The sequence below is a fragment of the Anomaloglossus baeobatrachus genome, chromosome 4 (assembly GCF_048569485.1).
Source record: "Anomaloglossus baeobatrachus isolate aAnoBae1 chromosome 4, aAnoBae1.hap1, whole genome shotgun sequence".
Taxonomy (NCBI): Eukaryota; Metazoa; Chordata; class Amphibia; order Anura; family Aromobatidae; genus Anomaloglossus; species Anomaloglossus baeobatrachus.
Genome location: NC_134356.1, coordinates 293,115,640 through 293,132,210, shown reverse-complemented (window position 1 = coordinate 293,132,210; position 16,571 = coordinate 293,115,640). Strand labels below are relative to the sequence as shown.

The 16,571-nt window shown below is 52.0% G+C and overlaps 1 protein-coding gene across 1 annotated transcript in view; it reads left to right on the top strand.

The window, feature by feature from the left end:
* KRR1 (KRR1 small subunit processome component) overlaps positions 1 to 16,571 on the top strand; it is a 61,747-nt gene that overhangs the window by 24,685 nt on the left and 20,491 nt on the right. The window contains 4 exon segments of the mRNA XM_075342478.1: positions 2,897 to 2,975; positions 2,978 to 3,021; positions 3,112 to 3,195; positions 4,811 to 4,867. Coding sequence (XP_075198593.1) covers positions 2,897 to 2,975; positions 2,978 to 3,021; positions 3,112 to 3,195; positions 4,811 to 4,867 — 264 coding nt within the window.

The following is a 16,571-nucleotide window of genomic DNA, read 5'->3' as shown; positions in this document are numbered from 1 at the left end:
TTCCTGCAGGGGTTGTCACATCGTTCATCCTTACAAGCGGCCGTTAGAACCCTGGGATCTGAACGGGGTGCTGATGGTTCTTCAGAAACACCATTCGATCCAATAAGGGATATTTCTTTCTCACGCCTTTCGCAGAAAGTGGTTTTCCTAGTAGCAGTCACTTCACTTCGGAGAGTGTCTGAGCTAGCAATGTTGTCGTGCAAAGCCCTTTCCTGGTGTTCACCAGGACAAGGTGGTTCTGCGTCCGGTTCTGGAATTTCTCCCAAGGGTGGTACCCCCCTTTCATCTCAATCAGGATATCTCCTTACCCTCTTTTTGTCATCATCCAGTTCACCAATGTGAAAAGGATTGCACTGGTTAGATCTGGTGAGAGCACTCAGGCTCTACATTTCTCGTACGGCGCCCCTGCGCCGCTCGGATGCACTCTTTGTCCTTGTCGCTGGCCAGCGTAAAGGGTCACAGGCTTCCAAATCAACCCTGGCCCGGTGGATCAAGGAACCAATTCTCGAAGCTTACCGGGCTGCCGGTTCCCTCAGGGCTCTAGGCCCATTCTACCAGAGCCGGGGGCGCGTCCTGGGCTTTGAGGCACCAGGCTACGAGTCAGCAGGTGTGTCAGGCGGCTACCTGGTCGAGCCCTGCACACTTTCACGAAACACTATCAGGTGCATACCTATGCTTCGGCGGATGCCAGCCTAGGTAGACGAGTCCTTCAGGCGGCGGTTGCCCACCTGTAGGAAGAGGCCGTTTTACGGCTCTCTTACGAGGTATTATTTTACCCACCCAGGGATTGCTTTTGGACATCCCAATTGTCTGGGTCTCCCAATAGAGCGACAAAGAAGAAGGAATTTTGTTTACTTACCGTAAATTCCTTTTCTTCTAGCTCTAATTGGGAGACCCAGCACCCGCCCCTGTTTTTTTGTGTACACATGTTGTTCATGTTGTTTGGTTTCAGTTCTCCGATATTCCTTCGGATTGAATCTACTTTACACCAGTTTATAATCTTTTCCTCCTTCTTGCTTTTGCACCAAAACTGAGGAGCCCGTGGGAGCACGGGGGGTGTATAGGCAGAAGGGGAGGGGCTTAACACTTTTAAGTGTAATACTTTGTGCGGCCTCCGGAGGCATAGCCTATACACCCAATTGTCTGGGTCTCCCAATTAGAGCTAGAAGAAATGGAATTTACGGTAAGTAACAAAATTCCCTTCTTTTGCGAGTTTCTACTGCGAGTCTCTCCAATGCAAGTCTAGGGGAGCATGTAAAATATCGGATGTCACTGGACCCGGCATCACACCATCATAGGGACATCTGATTTTCTAAATACATTTCTCGCATGTTTCCTAAAACACTGGAAACGAGTAAAGTGTCACAATGTCTGTCAATCACTATTCTCTGTCAGTCGGTCTCTCCCTCTCGGTCTCTATTCTCTCTCTGTCGGTCAGTCACTATCTCTGTCCCTCTCTCTCTGTCCATGTCGGTCTATCCCTCTCCTCCCTCTCTCATACTCGCCGATCACCAGCGCGGCGCTGCACGGCGTTCACACAGCTCCGGCAGCTTCTCTTTGAAAAAGCCGGCCGCTCATTATTCAATCTCGTATTCCCTGCTTTACCCGCCCCACCGGCACCTATGATTGGTTGCAGTCAGACACTCCCCACGCTGAGTGACAGCTGTCTCACTGCAACCAATCACAGCAGCCGGTGGGCGTGTCTATGCTGTGCAGTAAAATAAATAAATTAAAAAAAACGGCGTGCGGTCCCAGAATGGCCGCTTCTATTAGATGCGAGTGTTCTGGGACTGTACCCGGCTCTTCCCAATTTGCCCTGGTGCGTTGGCAATTGGGGTAATAAGGAGTTAATGGCAGCCCATAGCTGCCACTAAATCCAGGCGTCTGAGACGCCCCCAATGATTAACCTGTAAATTAAAGTTAATAAACACACACGACGAAAATCCTTTATTTGAAATAATAAGCAATAACAAAGACCCTCGTTCACCACTTTATTAAGTACCCAAAAAACCCATCCATGTCCGGCGTAATCCACGGAGGTCCAGTGTCGCTTCCAGCTCTGGCTACATGAAGGTGACAGGAACTGCAGAAGAACACCGCCGCTCCTGTCTCCTCACGCAGCAACTGAGGTGAGAAGCGCGATTAGCTGATGTCAGTCAGGTAACTCGTGGCCACCGCTGGATCCTACAACAGTGACAGCAAGTCACCCGAGTGACAGTGATGAAGTCACAGGTGAGTTGCGGTCACGGGGGGGGAGCATCCAGCTGGCTGCGGGTAACCTGAGTGACAGCAGCGCTAATCGCGCTGCTCAATTCAGTCACTCAGGGGATTAGCGGTCACTGGTGAGTCCTTCATGGGTGACCGCTAATCAGGACGCGACACAGACAGAGCCGTGGCATGGACAATGAAGTCGGGTGAAGTTCATCGTGCAACTCTGTGTCTGCTGTCATCTGCCATTCAGCTCTGCTACATGGCTCCATGTAGCAGAGCTGAATAGCAGATGACAGCTGCTGAGAAAAAAAAAAGGATCACACACGCATTGCACACGCACTGCAATCAGGAGAATAATCTCAGGATCGCAGTGCAGTTGCACTGCACACTGACCTAACGTGAACTAAAATCAGCCGAGTTTTTTTTCAGCCAACTCGACCGATTTTACTTGCATAGATGTGTTTCCAGCCTTACAAGAATAGTAAGGCCAGGTTTGCAGTGCCCGGACTGACACTCGCTCTGCCAACTTGAACTTACATGATCATATGTATAAATGTGGCTACATGTTTGAGTCGGAGGCTCGCCGTCAATCTGAGCATTTTGGTCTGCATATGTTCTGTTAAATTCGCCCATTTGAATTTCAGCCTAAGATGTAATTTTTTATTTTTTTTTTTTCCCCCCTCAGGCTGTGAGAATCCTCCAAGATGACATGGCTTGTGACATAATTAAAATTGGAACATTGGTTCCAACCGGGGAAAGATTCATTAGAGGAGACAACGGCTTCTGGGACCAAAGGGATCAACCCTAAAGGCAATTTTAATTGTATACATGTAGAAGAAAATTCTGTATTGAAATTGTGCCACTACACAGCTTAATATATATTTGTTTTCTATCCCTCAGGCTCTGGAGCTACTTACAAACTGTTATATAATGGTCCAGGGGAACACAGTCTCTGCTCTGGGGCCTTTTAATGGCCTTAAGGAGGTGAACATAATTTTATTGCTTTATGAATGGTGTTATTAGGCACTGTAAAGGCCCAGTCACACACAACGACTTACCAGCGATTCCGAAAACTATGCGACCTGATAGGGATCGCTGGGAGGTCACTGGTGAGATGTCACACAGTCAGACCTTACCAATGATGCAGGAACGATACAGGTTGCAGTAGCGACCTGTATAACGATCTCAGCAGTCACTGTGACCCTGTCACACAGTGTCAAACACAGCGATGTGTCCTGCCCAGCAGGACATTGCCTTTGACGAAAATTGCCTGGACCATTCTGCAATGACTAGCGATCTCACAGCAGGGACCTGATCGCTGGTAGATGTCACACATAACAAGAACGCTAACGGGATCACTACTGCGTCACAGAAACCGTGACTCAGCAGCGATCTCGCTAGCGATCTCATTATGTGTGACGGTACCTTAACACTAGAACTACTGAGGTAGTCATTTTGACTACTTTGCACCATGTATTTCTATATAGGTGTCACGCCAGTAGTTCTAGTGTTAAGGCTATGTGCCCACGCTGCAGAAAATTCGCGAAATTTTTTTTTTTTCAAAAATTCTGCGGATTTTTCAAAAATCTGCAGTACAGAGTCCCCAGCCATTTCTATGGCATCTTGGAACTGCTGTGCCCATGCTGCGTTTATTTTTTCAGCGGAAATAATGTGTATTTCCCTGCGTAAAAATCTGCAGCATGTCAATTATTCCTGCGGATTTTTCCACATGATCCCATACTTACCTGCCTTGATAGAAGACACCGGAGTCACTTCCTCCGGTGCAGAAGAGTATGGTGGAGCCAGGAGGTGGGCGGGGCCTGCACGAGCTCTGGTCATGTGACAGCCGGAGCTAGTTCAGGCCCGCCCACCTTCTCCTGCAGTTTGCATATAGACACGGCTGGAAAGTGAAGTGCTGCGTGATGGAGGTAAGTATGAACGCCCCAATCACTGCAGCACTTGTTCTGCATTGAGGATGCAGTGCCGAAGCCATATCTGCAGGACATTTTCCCCGTGGGCACATAGCTTAATACTTTCTATGATAAGGTAATTACTGCTGAGTGAAAACTATAGTTTCAGGATTTATTTATTTATTTTTTTTTATAATACTAAGACAAGATGTAGACCGTTTCAGGCCAATGTTTTTACTTAAATGCAATATTTGCAATAGTAGGGTTCCCATTTACAGTTTGATGTATGCCGCCACTGTGTATTGCAGTACTCTAGCGGAATATATAGAATAAATTAACCATGAATCTGTCAAAGTTGTGTGACGTCAGGGTTTCTAACCGTGGCTAGTCTTTTCCTGACTCAACCTTCTAAGCTGATTTTGGCCCATATTTTGGTTTAACATTCAGCAGGTTTTCAATGAGTCTTGGTAAAATGTTCAGGAAGGGAGAGCTAAGATTTAGAGACTCCGCTGCCACACAAGGTCACTGATGGATTGATTGTTACCTCCTTCTGCAATGTGCTATGCACTGTGGTACATAGAGGGTATTTTCTTTATAGTCATGCGTACATGAATCTTTTAGTTTCCTCTTAGAATCTGTTCCTTTTTGCCTCTGGTTATCTTCATTAATACACTTGCATCTTATTGTAGGTCAGGAAAGTAGTTCTGGATACCATGAAGAATATTCATCCCATTTACAACATAAAGGTAATTTTTACCTTGGTATCCTCCTGTTTATTGAAAGCAGCATTGACTGAATATTGAAACAATACAATAATGTTCCTTGAGATTCTGAAAACTAGAGAGATCTAAATGTATTTACATTAGAAATAACTGGAATCTTTTGAAATCTGAATTCACAAGCTTGGTTAATTCCACCCCCTCGCCAAAAAAGATTTTCAGCTAATTTAATTTCATGTTTTCCAATTGAACTGCAGAGATGTGTATAACCCCTTCAGCTTCAAGCCTATTTTGACCCTAAAGACCCGGCCATTTTCTCTAGTCCCTTCCACGACAGCATAGGAGGTTGTCTCTCCACGCCCTAATTGGGACAGGAAGTTCAAGAGGTTTAAAAGGACCCTCCCACCTCCCATAGCCAGTGTCTTTCCTGTCCCCATGGGGCATGGAGAGGTTTTTATTTTCTCCTATGCTGTGGTGGCCGGCGAACTACAGTATAATATTTTTTCTTTTTTTTTTTTTTTTTTTTTCTTCCCCTGTTACCTTAAGCCGGACAGCATCGGTCGGGCCTTCACCGCTCCTCCCTTGCTGTTCCCTCACGCTGTGGGGGACCGCTGCTCCAGCCTTCCGGAACCTCCTCTGGGGTGATGCAGGCTGTTGAGCTCCCCGGCCGGCGTCCTCCCTGAGCCGCCGGCCGCTTCCTGCATGCACGCTGCCGGAGCGATCCGGAAGTGCTACCGGGGGCGGGACTTCCGGTCTTGCGAACTTCCGGTTGAGCGCTTCCGGTTTGCGGAGGCAGCGTGGAGGACACGCCGCCGCTGACACGGCCTGTCGGGGACCTGCTGCAGGAGGCGGGGAACATTACAGTCGCTGGGGGGGGGCAGGCCTTTCCACAGGAAGGCTGCCCGGAAGGCATCAGAACCACGGTAAGGTTTCTTCTGTGTGCACTGTCAGGTCTTCCTCTGCTTCTGCAGAGCCCAGCGTTTCCCCTGCTTCAGTAAGAGGCTGAGGGACGGTCCCTTATGCCTGGTATCAGGCTGACTTGGTGAGTGGTTTCCAGGAGGATGTGCCTGCTGGTATTTGTGTCAAGTCTGACAAGTGTGCAACGGAAACTTTGCCAGCAGTGTACGTCTGTCCCTTCCATGGGCTACTGGGAGTTGAATCTCAGTGGACACTCCTGGATATTGCTGTATCAGGATATGGGCTGGCTGCCTGGTCTGATGACGCGTCTCTGTTCCGTTGAGTGGAGAGGGCAGGCATCGTGTATATAGACACCGTCCCTTGTGCCAAGCTACGGTCCATGTTGATACAGGAGCTTCAGGCCTCGCTGGCCTCCCTCCCTGCTGCTGACCCTTCTGCCACAAAACAGTTACCTCCAGTCGTCTGATCCTGAGGCTGATTCCGCCTCGGTGGGTCCCGATAAAGGTTTTCCTCCGGGAGGCCTGACCGGTCTTTTCTTTTTCCCTGAGATGATTGGGGGATCTTAATGGAGCAGTTGGGTGCACTATGGGGTTGGAGGATGAGTAGGTCCTCCCCTCCGTTCAGGGCGAAATATTCGCGGACCTGAAAACCACTGGGCATGCTACTGTCCTGGATCTTCTCTCTAGAATGGGATTTCCTTGAGGAGCTTTCTGGAGTGTCCTCTGACACAGTTTCCCCTGGAGAGTTCTGGGTTGCTTTGGGAGATTCCCCATGCAGGTGGCCAAGGTCGCTCTACAAACGGCACTCCCCCTTGCGGACGATTACCAGCTTGGGAATCTGATCGTTAGGTCAGGAGTCTCAGGAAGAAGTCCTAGGAGGCTTCGTCGTCTCCCATCGGGCCCATACTGCCTCCTCTTCGGTCCCCCTGTCCCTCCTTCGCAGGCTCGACCAGTGGAGGCTCATTTCCTGGGGTGCTCCTAGGGTTGAGTACTGGAATCCCTTCCCTTACTTGGGAAGGCAACTAGTTTGACAGGTACCTCTGTGTAGTCGGTCCGCCTGGCTGCCAGGACCTCAGTCTTGTCTAACTCGGACAGACGAGCTCTAGGCTAAGGCTTGGAGTAGGGACTCTCCTTCCACACTGCGGATTGCTCCCGTCTGTTTCAGGGTTGGGCCTGCCTGGATGATATTCTGGACAGGGCGACTGATCGTCAGGCCAACCGGATACACCCTCCAGGCAACGGGTCATTTCGTCCCTCGATACCTCGGGCCTCCCAGCCCAAGGGGTGAGGTGAGTCTGACCGTGGGAACTACCCTTTGGGTGAGGGGAGTACTTTTCTCATCCCTTCCCATCCACAAAGAAGTCCTCAGCATGACGAACAGTGTGTCGGCTCGGGTGGGGAGACGGCTCTCTGCCTTTCTTCCCCAGTGGCGGGCCTTCTCCGCCTGGCCAGGGGTCCTACAAGCTCTTCTCAGAGGGTCTATTGGTCTCTTCCCCCAACCCCCCCCCCCCCGGCCTCCGCGACACACCATCTGGAGACGTCCGGTTTTTTTCATCTATCTGAGGCGTCTAATTCCAGCGGGTCAGATGCCGTCGTTTCATGCATGGAGTCTGGGAACTCTGTTGTTCCCCTGCTCGGTCTCTCCGCCACCTGTTGGCCTCGATTGCCCTGAGGGACGCCTAGTTCCATGTGCCCTTCCATCCTTGTCTCGGCAGTTCCTCAAAATTGCGGTTCTGCACGGAGGGCCATGCTTCATTTCCACTTACAGATACTTCCCTTCGGGTTCTTCTCGGCTCCAAGGCTCTTTCAAGGATCAGGGTTGAGGTGGTCACCTTCCTCCGTTGCAGAGTTGGCCTCATCCTGACAGGCATCCTTCCCCCAGAGGATCACAGATTGACGCTGCTGGCCAAACTCTCTATGTTCATAGACAAGCGCGCCCGACCCTTCGAGGCGCTATATCGGCCCTGGGTTTATGACGTCCTGCATTCCCTCAGTCTTGTGGGCTCCGGCCCACTCTTGTTGTCTATGGGATCATATCCTGGTTCATTGGGTCGGACTCCCTTCCTCCCTGAACTCCGTTTCGCCTGTCGGCACCCGTCTTCTCGTCCCTTCTCTGGTGTGTCCCTACAACCTGATGGTTGGGGTTGCCTGGACCCGGTCACCCCTGGTTACACTGGCAGCCGATGCCAGCCAGAGGGGCTGGGGGGCTATGGTGGACGACTATCAGTTCAGGGGGGCTGGAGCCCTTAGGTCGGCACCCAGTCCTCCAACTACCGGGAACTCTGGGTGGTCGGAGAAGCCCTCCTCGCTGCCCAGGATCCCATCCGGGACACTCATGTCCAGGTCTACTGGGACAATGGCTCCACAGTGGAACATCTCCGCCCTCAGGGCAGTACTAGGTCGGCGCCCTGAAGTCTGTGTCCTCCCAGATCTTCCACTGGGCAGGGCAGTCCCTGCTGTCCCTTTCTGCAGTCCATCTACAAGGGTCCCTACACCTTCCAGCAGACTTCCTGAGTCGTCAGGATGTTCACCCAGAGGAGTGGAGTCTGGCCCAAGCGGTGTTCTGCTCTCTGGTGGCAAGGTGGGGTACTCCAGAGGTGGACCTCTTTGCTTCAGCAGGAACTCGCCAGGTCGCAACATTGTCTCCCTGAACCCTCGGGGCAACGCGTTGGGGGAGTGAACGCCTTCTGCCACGATTGGTCCTTTTTGCCTCGATACGCCTCCCGCCTACTCCTCTTCTCGCACGAAGCCTGAGGACGATCAGGGACGACGGAGCCACGACCATCCTGGTCGCTCCTCTGTGGCCGCGACGGAGTTGGTACTGCCTGATCCTGACTCTCAGCCTCGACGGACCGGTCCTCCTGGGTTCAGACCCCAGTTTCCTGTCTCAGGATCCGATATTCCATCCGGTCCCCCAGGAGCTCCAGTTGGCTGCCTGGCTTCTGAGGCCCGAGCACTGAAGGCCCAAGGACTTTCTGACTAGGTCGTGGCTGCTCTACAAAAGGACCGTACACCAGTGGCTAGTAGTATTTCCCCTGAGGTCTGGATGAGATTTCCTCCTGGTGTGGTTCTCGGCCTCCTGACCCGCTCCGGCCTACCATTGCGCAGATTGTCGAGGTCATCCAGAGTGGATTGGACTTAGGCCTTCGGCCCATGCGCCCTGAGGGTGCAGATCTCGGCGCTTCGTACAGTCTTGTCCCGGCTCTGGCAGATCGTCGCTGGATCCACCGTTTCAGGGTGTCCGCTAGTAGGCTCTGTCCGCGGCGGAGGATCCTGACGCCTTGCTGAGATCTCAATGTGGTCCTTACCGGATTTTCTCGGTCACCCTTTGGGCCACTGTCCTCTTGTAACATTCGTTCTCTTTCTCACAAGACTGCCTTTCTTGTGGCTATTACGTCTTCTCGTCGAGTCGGGGAACTTCAGGCTTTGTCTATTCGGGAGCCTTCCGGACCGTCAGAGATGACAGCATTGTTTTCAGCTGGACCCTTCCTTCCTTCCCAAGGTGGTTTCGGCTTTTCACCGTTCTCCGTCCTTCATCCTGCCTTCCTTCTGTCAGAATCCTCCGGGTGAGGAGGAAGGGTTTCATTCTTTGGTTGTTCGTCGGACAGTGTTGCACTACCTGGAGGTTACTGCTTCTTGGCGCCTTGATTATATCCTGTTCATCCAGCCCTTTGGCCGACATAGGGGCAGGAAGGTGGCTAAGAGTGCCGTCGCCAACTGGATTGTGCGGGCAATTTGAGACGCCTACCTCGCTCAGCATCTCTCTCCGCCTACCGGATTCATGGCGCACTCCACCGGGGCTACCTCTGTCTCCTGGGCTGCATGGGCAGGGGCTTCTCCTGAGCAGATCTGCAAGGCGGCTACGTGGTCTTCCCTCCATACTTTCACGAAGCATTATTGTCTGGATCCGGATTCCAGCAGGGATTGGCTTTTGGCAGGACAGTCCTGCAGGCTGTGGTCCCCCCCTAGGTATCAATTCTTTGGTATTCCTCCTATGCTGTCGTGGAAGGGACTAGAGAAATAAGAATTATTCTTACCGTTAATTCGATTTCTAGGACCTTCCACGACAGCAGGTAATTCCCTCCCCTTTTATATTCATATATTCATGGATATGTTGTACTTCTCATTTGCTATGGGTTCTTTGTAAGACACTGGCTATGGGAGGTGGGAGGGTCCTTTTAAACCTCTTGAACTTCCTGTCCCAATTAGGGCGTGGAGAGACAACCTCCTATGCTGTCGTGGAAGGTCCTAGAAATCGAATTAACGGTAAGAATAATTCTTATTTTTGCAATTTTGACCAGTGTCACTTTGAGGTTATAACTCTGGAATGCTTTAACGGATCCCGGTAATTCTGAGATTGTTTTTTCTTAACATATTGGGCTTCATGTTAGTGGTTAATGTAGGCCGATGATATTTTTTGCGGTTTTGTGAAAAAACGGAAATTTCGCGAAAAGTTTGTAATTTTCAAGCTTTTAATTTTTATGCTCTAAAACTAATGAGACATATGACACAAATAATAAATAACATTTCCCACATGTCTACTTTTACATCAGAACAATTTTTGGGGAAAAAAAAAAAAATTAAGGAAGTTATAGGGGTTCAAAGTTTATGAGCAATTTCTCATTTTTACAAAATTTACAAAGCCACTTTTTTTAGGGATCACATTTGAAGCGATTTTGAAAGGTCTACATGACACAAAACACCCAAAAGTGACACCATTCCAAAAACTGCACCCCTCACGCTACTCCAAACCACATTCAAGAAGGTTATTAACCCTTCAAGTGCTTCACAGTAACTAAAGCAATGTGGAAGGAAAAAATGAACATTTTACTTTTTTGCAACAAAAATGTTAATTTAGCCTCAAATATTGCATTTCACAAGGGTAGCAGGATTAAATGAACCCCCAAAATTTGTTGGGCAATGTCTTCTGAGCACGCAGATACCTCATATGTGGCGAAAAAACACTGTTTGGGCGCACGGCAGGACTCGGAAGGGAAGTAGTGTCAATTGACTTTTCTTTGTCGCTCTATTGGGAGACCCAGACAATTGGGTGTATAGGCTATGCCTCCGGAGGCCGCACAAAGTATTACACTCAAAAGTGTTAAGCCCCTCCCCTTCTGCCTATACACCCCCCGTGCTCCCACGGGCTCCTCAGTTTTTTGCTTTGTGCGAAGGAGGTCAGACACGCACAGCACAGCTCCACAGATTAGTCAGCAGCAGCTGCTGACTGTGTCGGTTGGAAGAAAAGTGGGCCCATATAGGGCCCCCAGCATGCTCCCTTCTCACCCCACTCTTGTCGGCGGTGTTGTTAAGGTTGAGGTATCCATTGCGGGTACGGAGGCTGGAGCCCACATGCTGCTTTCCTTCCCCATCCCCCTCAGGGCTCTGGGTGAAGTGGGATCCTATCGGTCTCCAGGCACTGAGACCGTGCTTCATCCACAACTCCTGTGGAGCCTGCTGGATAGGAGCCGGGTACCGTTCAGGGACATGGCCCTGCTACGTGAAGGTACTCTGTATCCCTGTGGGGACCGCGCACGGCAACACCTCACCTTTGCTGGGTGTGCTAGTGCACCGGGGGACCGGGTTAAACTGTGCCATTACACACTCAGCGTCGCTGAGTGTGTTTATATGTAGGGGCTACCGCGCTAACCGCCGCTGCCATGGGAAACTGCGGCGCGGCTGGGACTTCTAGTTCGCCGGGGACTTCGGCGTTGGCCGCGCTTTTACGGCGGCCACGCTTATACTCGAGTCCCCGGCTTGGCTTGCGGCCTAGTTTCCCTTTCTCCCGCCCTCAGGGCGCGACGCTGCACGGAAGAGCAGCACTGAGGGCTGGAGTATGATTTCCATACTCCACCCCCCTCACTGTGCACAGTGTGAGCACCTCGGCTACGCCCACGGCTCCCTCCTCTCGTCAGGACGCCGCAGCCATTTCCTGTCAGCTCCTACGACGCTGCAGAGAGGGACAAACCCTGAGAGACCCAGACACGGTCTCTGGTGGCCTCATAACCGCTTTAGGCGGCTGGTAAGCAGCACCTGTGGTGCTAGCCTCATGGTGCTGTAGTGTACTGATACATTATTTGTTTTTAGTATATATTTTACACTGTATGAGCACAGTTCATTCTGGCTATATACCCTAGTGTGTTACTCAGGGAAAACAATAGCATGGCGCCCACAAAAGGCAGGGGTGCCAAAAACACAGGCTTATTATGCTGCCTGCGTCGCTGGTACGACCCAGCTGCCGGCAGGTTCCATTGACCCTCATTGTGTGCAATGTTCGGCCCCTGTGTCACTTCTTCAGCCAGGGCCTCTGCTAAGAGGGGCCCAGGGGGAGCCACCTGTTGACACTGTCCTGGTGACGGGGACGGAGTTTGCAAAACTCTCTGAGACTATGGCTAAGATACTAGAAGCCTTGCAGTCCAGGCCGGTATCTCAGCAAAGGGACTCTGTTGAATCATTGTTCCCTGGCCCCCCTCAGTTGGACCAACAATGTCCTCCCGGGGTATCTCATACATCCCAGGCTGAGGGTTCTGACTTGGACCCCAGCCCCAGACCGACTAAGCGGGCTCGCTTAGAATTTCCCTCGACATCATATTGTTCAGGGTCTCAGCGGGGGGAATCTCTGGTTGATAATGCGGAGACAGCGGATCAGGATTCTGATCCTGAGGGCGCTCTCAATCTTAACACTCCAGACGGGGACGCCATACTGAACGTTCTTATTGCGTCCATCGATCAAATGCTGGATATTTCTCCCTCAGCTCCTCCGGCGGAGGAGTCAGCTTCTCTTACACCGAGTATGTTTCTAGACCACTCTGATTTCAGAGAGGCAGTCCAGAATCATCATGCTTGTCCAGATAAGCGTTTTTTCTAAGCGCCTTAAGGATACACGTTATCCTTTTCCCCCTGACGTGGTTAAAGGTTGGACTCAGTGTCCCAAAGTGGATCCTCCAATCTCCAGACTGGCGGCTAGATCCATACTTGCAGTGGACGAGGGGGCCTCGCTCAAGGATGCCACTGACAGGCAGATGGAGCTCTGGTTGAAATCAATCTATGAAGCTATCGGAGCTTCTTTTGCCCCAGCATTCGCAGCTGTATGGGCGCTACAAGCTATCTCAGCAGGTCAAGCACAAATTGAAGCAGCCACATGCACGGCCGCGCCACAAGTGGCATCCATTACCACCCAGACCTCGGCAATTGCGTCTTACGCTATTATTGCTGCCCTGGACTCTGCGAGCCGTACGGCGGTCGCGGCCGCCAATTCGGTGGTACTCCGCAGGGCCTTGTGGCTACGGGAATGGAAGGCAGATTCTGCTTCCAAAAAAGCGCTTAACCAGTTTGCCAATTTCTGGCGACAGGCTGTTTGGCGAGCGTCTGGATGAAATCATCAAACAATCCAAGGGAAAGGATACATCCTTACCCCAGTCCAAACAGGACATACCCCAATGGAGGAGAGGGCAGTCGAGGTTTCGGCCCTTTCAGGGCGCGGGCAGGTCCCAATTCTCCTCGTCCAAAAGGTCTCAGAAAGTACAAAGGAACTCTGATGCATGGCGGTCTAAGTCACGTCCTTAAAAGGCCACCGGAGGCGCCGCTAAGGCTACATGCGCACGCTGCTTCTTTTTCGTGTTCACAAACTGCAGCCAAAACTGCAGCCAAAACTGCAGCCAAAACTGCACCTTGTCAGAGAGAGCCTGGAAATGTCACAAAAAATGTAGGTGCTTTTTTGGTGCATTTTTGCTGCTTTTTTGGTGCGTTTTTGGCTGCAGTTTTGTCAACAATTGTTTCATGTATTTTTCAGTTCAAACAAGCCCATAAAGCTTGTTGAATTGGAAAAAAAAAAAATTAGAAATAAATAAATAATTAAAAAAAACGGCGTGCGGTCCCCCCCAATTTTAATGCCAGCCAGATAAAGCCATACGGCTGAAGGCTGGTATTCTCAGGATGGGGAGCCCCACGTTATGGGGAGCCCCCCAGCCTAACAATATCAGTCAGCAGCCGCCCAGAATTGCCGCATACATTAGATGCGACAGTTCTGGGACTGTACCCGGCTCTTCCCGATTTGCCCTGGTGCGTTGGTAAATCGGGGTAATAAGGAGTTAATGGCAGCCCATAGCTGCCAATAAGTCCTAGATTAATCATGTCAGGCGTCTATGAGACACCTTCCATGATTAATCTGTAAATTACAGTAAATAAACACACACACCAGAAAAAATCCTTTATTAGAAATAAAAAACACAAACACATTCCCTCATTACCAATTTATTAACCCCGACAAAGCCCTCCTTGTGCGGCGTAATCCAGCATGCTCCAGCGTCGCATCCAGCAGTGCTGCATGGAGGTGACCGGAGAAGCAGCAGACACCGCTGCTCCGGTCACCTCCATGCAGCTAATGAAGACAATAGCGCGATCAGCTGAGCTGTCACCGAGGTTACCCGCTGTCACTGGATCCAGCGGTGGCCGCGAGTAACCTCTGACAGCTCAGCTGATCGCGCTACAGCGTGGAGCCGGCGGCAGGAGCGTGGAGCCAGCGGCAGGAGCGTGGAGCCGGCGGCAGGAGCGTGGAGCCGGCCGGCGGCAGGAGCGTGGAGCCGGCCGGCGGCAGGAGCGTGGAGCCGGCCGGCGGCAGGAGCGTGGAGCCGGCCGGCGGCAGGAGCGTGGAGCCGGCCGGCGGCAGGAGCGTGGAGCCGGCCGGCGGCAGGAGCGTGGAGCCGGCCGGCGGCAGGAGCGTGGAGCCCGGGACTGTCAGCGGCGGCGGCGGTGGCGGTGAGAGGGGTCCATCATCTCCCCTGTGCGGGGACCGCGGTACTTCGGGGAACACGGGGAGGACGGGACTATCAGCGGCGGCGGCAGCAGCAAGAGGGAAAAATCAATGTTTTCAGCTGCCAATGTCCATCCCCCCTCTCGCTGCCGCTGCTGATAGTCCCCGTCCTCCACATCATCTCCCCTGGGGACAGCGGTACTTCGGGGAACACGTGGAGGACGGGACGGGACCACTTGCCTGACCTCACTTCCTGACAAATCACCTGCGTTTTTGCTAGCAAAAACGCAGGTAAAAGGCAGGTAAAATGCACCACTTTTGATTAGCATGCATTTTTCCTGCGTTTTTGATGCCCTCATTGATTTCAATGGGTGACAAATGTTGACAAAAACGCAGGAAGAATGAACATGGTGCATTTTTTTTGTCACAAACTTTTGACAAAAAAAACGCTGACAAATAAACTGCAGTGTGCGCATGACAAATCTGACTTCTCATAGACTTTGCTGGGAAGTCAGATGTCAGAAAGTTCTGCTGACAAAACTGCAGCCAAAAAAGCAGCAAAAAAGCAGGAAAAAAAGCAGCGTGCGCATGTAGCCTAAGGCTACATGCGCACGCTGCTTTTTTTCCTGCTTTTTTGCTGCTTTTTTGGCTGCAGTTTTGTCAGCAGAACTTTCTGACATCTGACTTCCCAGCAAAGTCTATGAGAAGTCAGATTTGTCATGCGCACATTGCAGTTTATTTGTCAGCGTTTTTTTTGTCAAAAGTTTGTGACAAAAAAAATGCACCATGTTCATTCTTCCTGCGTTTTTGTCAACATTTGTCACCCATTGAAATCAATGAGGGCATCAAAAACGCAGGAAAAATGCATGCTAATCAAAAGTGGTGCATTTTACCTGCCTTTTACCTGCATTTTTGCTAGCAAAAACGCAGGTGATTTGTCAGGAAGTGAGGTCAGGCAAGTGGTCCCGTCCCGTCCTCCACGTGTTCCCCGAAGTACCGCTGTCCCCAGGGGAGATGATGTGGAGGACGGGACTATCAGCAGCGGCAGCGAGAGGGGGATGGACATTGGCAGCTGAAAACATTGATTTTTCCCCTCTTGCTGCTGCCGCCGCCGCTGGTAGTCCCGTCCTCCACGTGTTCCCCGAAGTACCACTGTACCCAGCGTGCACACACAGGGGAGATGATGTGGAGGACGGGACAATCAGCAGCGGCGGCAGCGAGAGGGAAAAATCAATGTTTTCAGCTGCCAACGTCCATCCCCCTCTCTCTGCTGCCGCCGCTGATAGTCCCGTCCTCCCCGTGTTCCCCGAAGTACCGCGGTCCCCGCACAGGGGAGATGATGGACCCCTCTCACCGCCACCGCCGCCGCCGCTGAAAGTCCCGGGCTCCACGCTCCTGCCGCCGGCCGGCTCCACGCTCCTGCCGCCGGCCGGCTCCACGCTCCTGCCGCCGGCCGGCTCCACGCTCCTGCCGCCGGCCGGCTCCACGCTCCTGCCGCCGGCCGGCTCCACGCTCCTGCCGCCGGCCGGCTCCACGCTCCTGCCGCCGGCCGGCTCCACGCTCCTGCCGCCGGCCGGCTCCACGCTCCTGCCGCCGGCCGGCTCCACGCTCCTGCCGCCGGCTCCACGCTGTAGCGCGATCAGCTGAGCTGTCAGAGGTTACTCGTGGCCACCGCTGGATTCGGCGGTGGCCGCGGGTAACCTCAGTGACAGCTCAGCTGATCGCGCGGCACTCTTCATTAGCTGCATGGAGGTGACCGGAGAGGCGGTGTCTGCTGCTTCTCCGGTCACCTCCATGCAGCAGAGCTGGAAGCGACGGTGGAGCATGCTGGATTACGCCGGACATGGAGGGCTTTGTCGGGGTTAATAAATTGGTAATGAGGGAATGTGTTTGTGTTTTTTATTTCTAATAAAGGATTTTTCGGGTGTGTGTGTTTATTTACTGTAATTTACAGATTAATCATGGAAGGTATCTCGGGGTGACGCCTGACATGATTAATCTAGGATTTAGTGGCCTCTATGGGCTGCCAATAACTCCTTATTACCCCGATTTGCCAACGCAC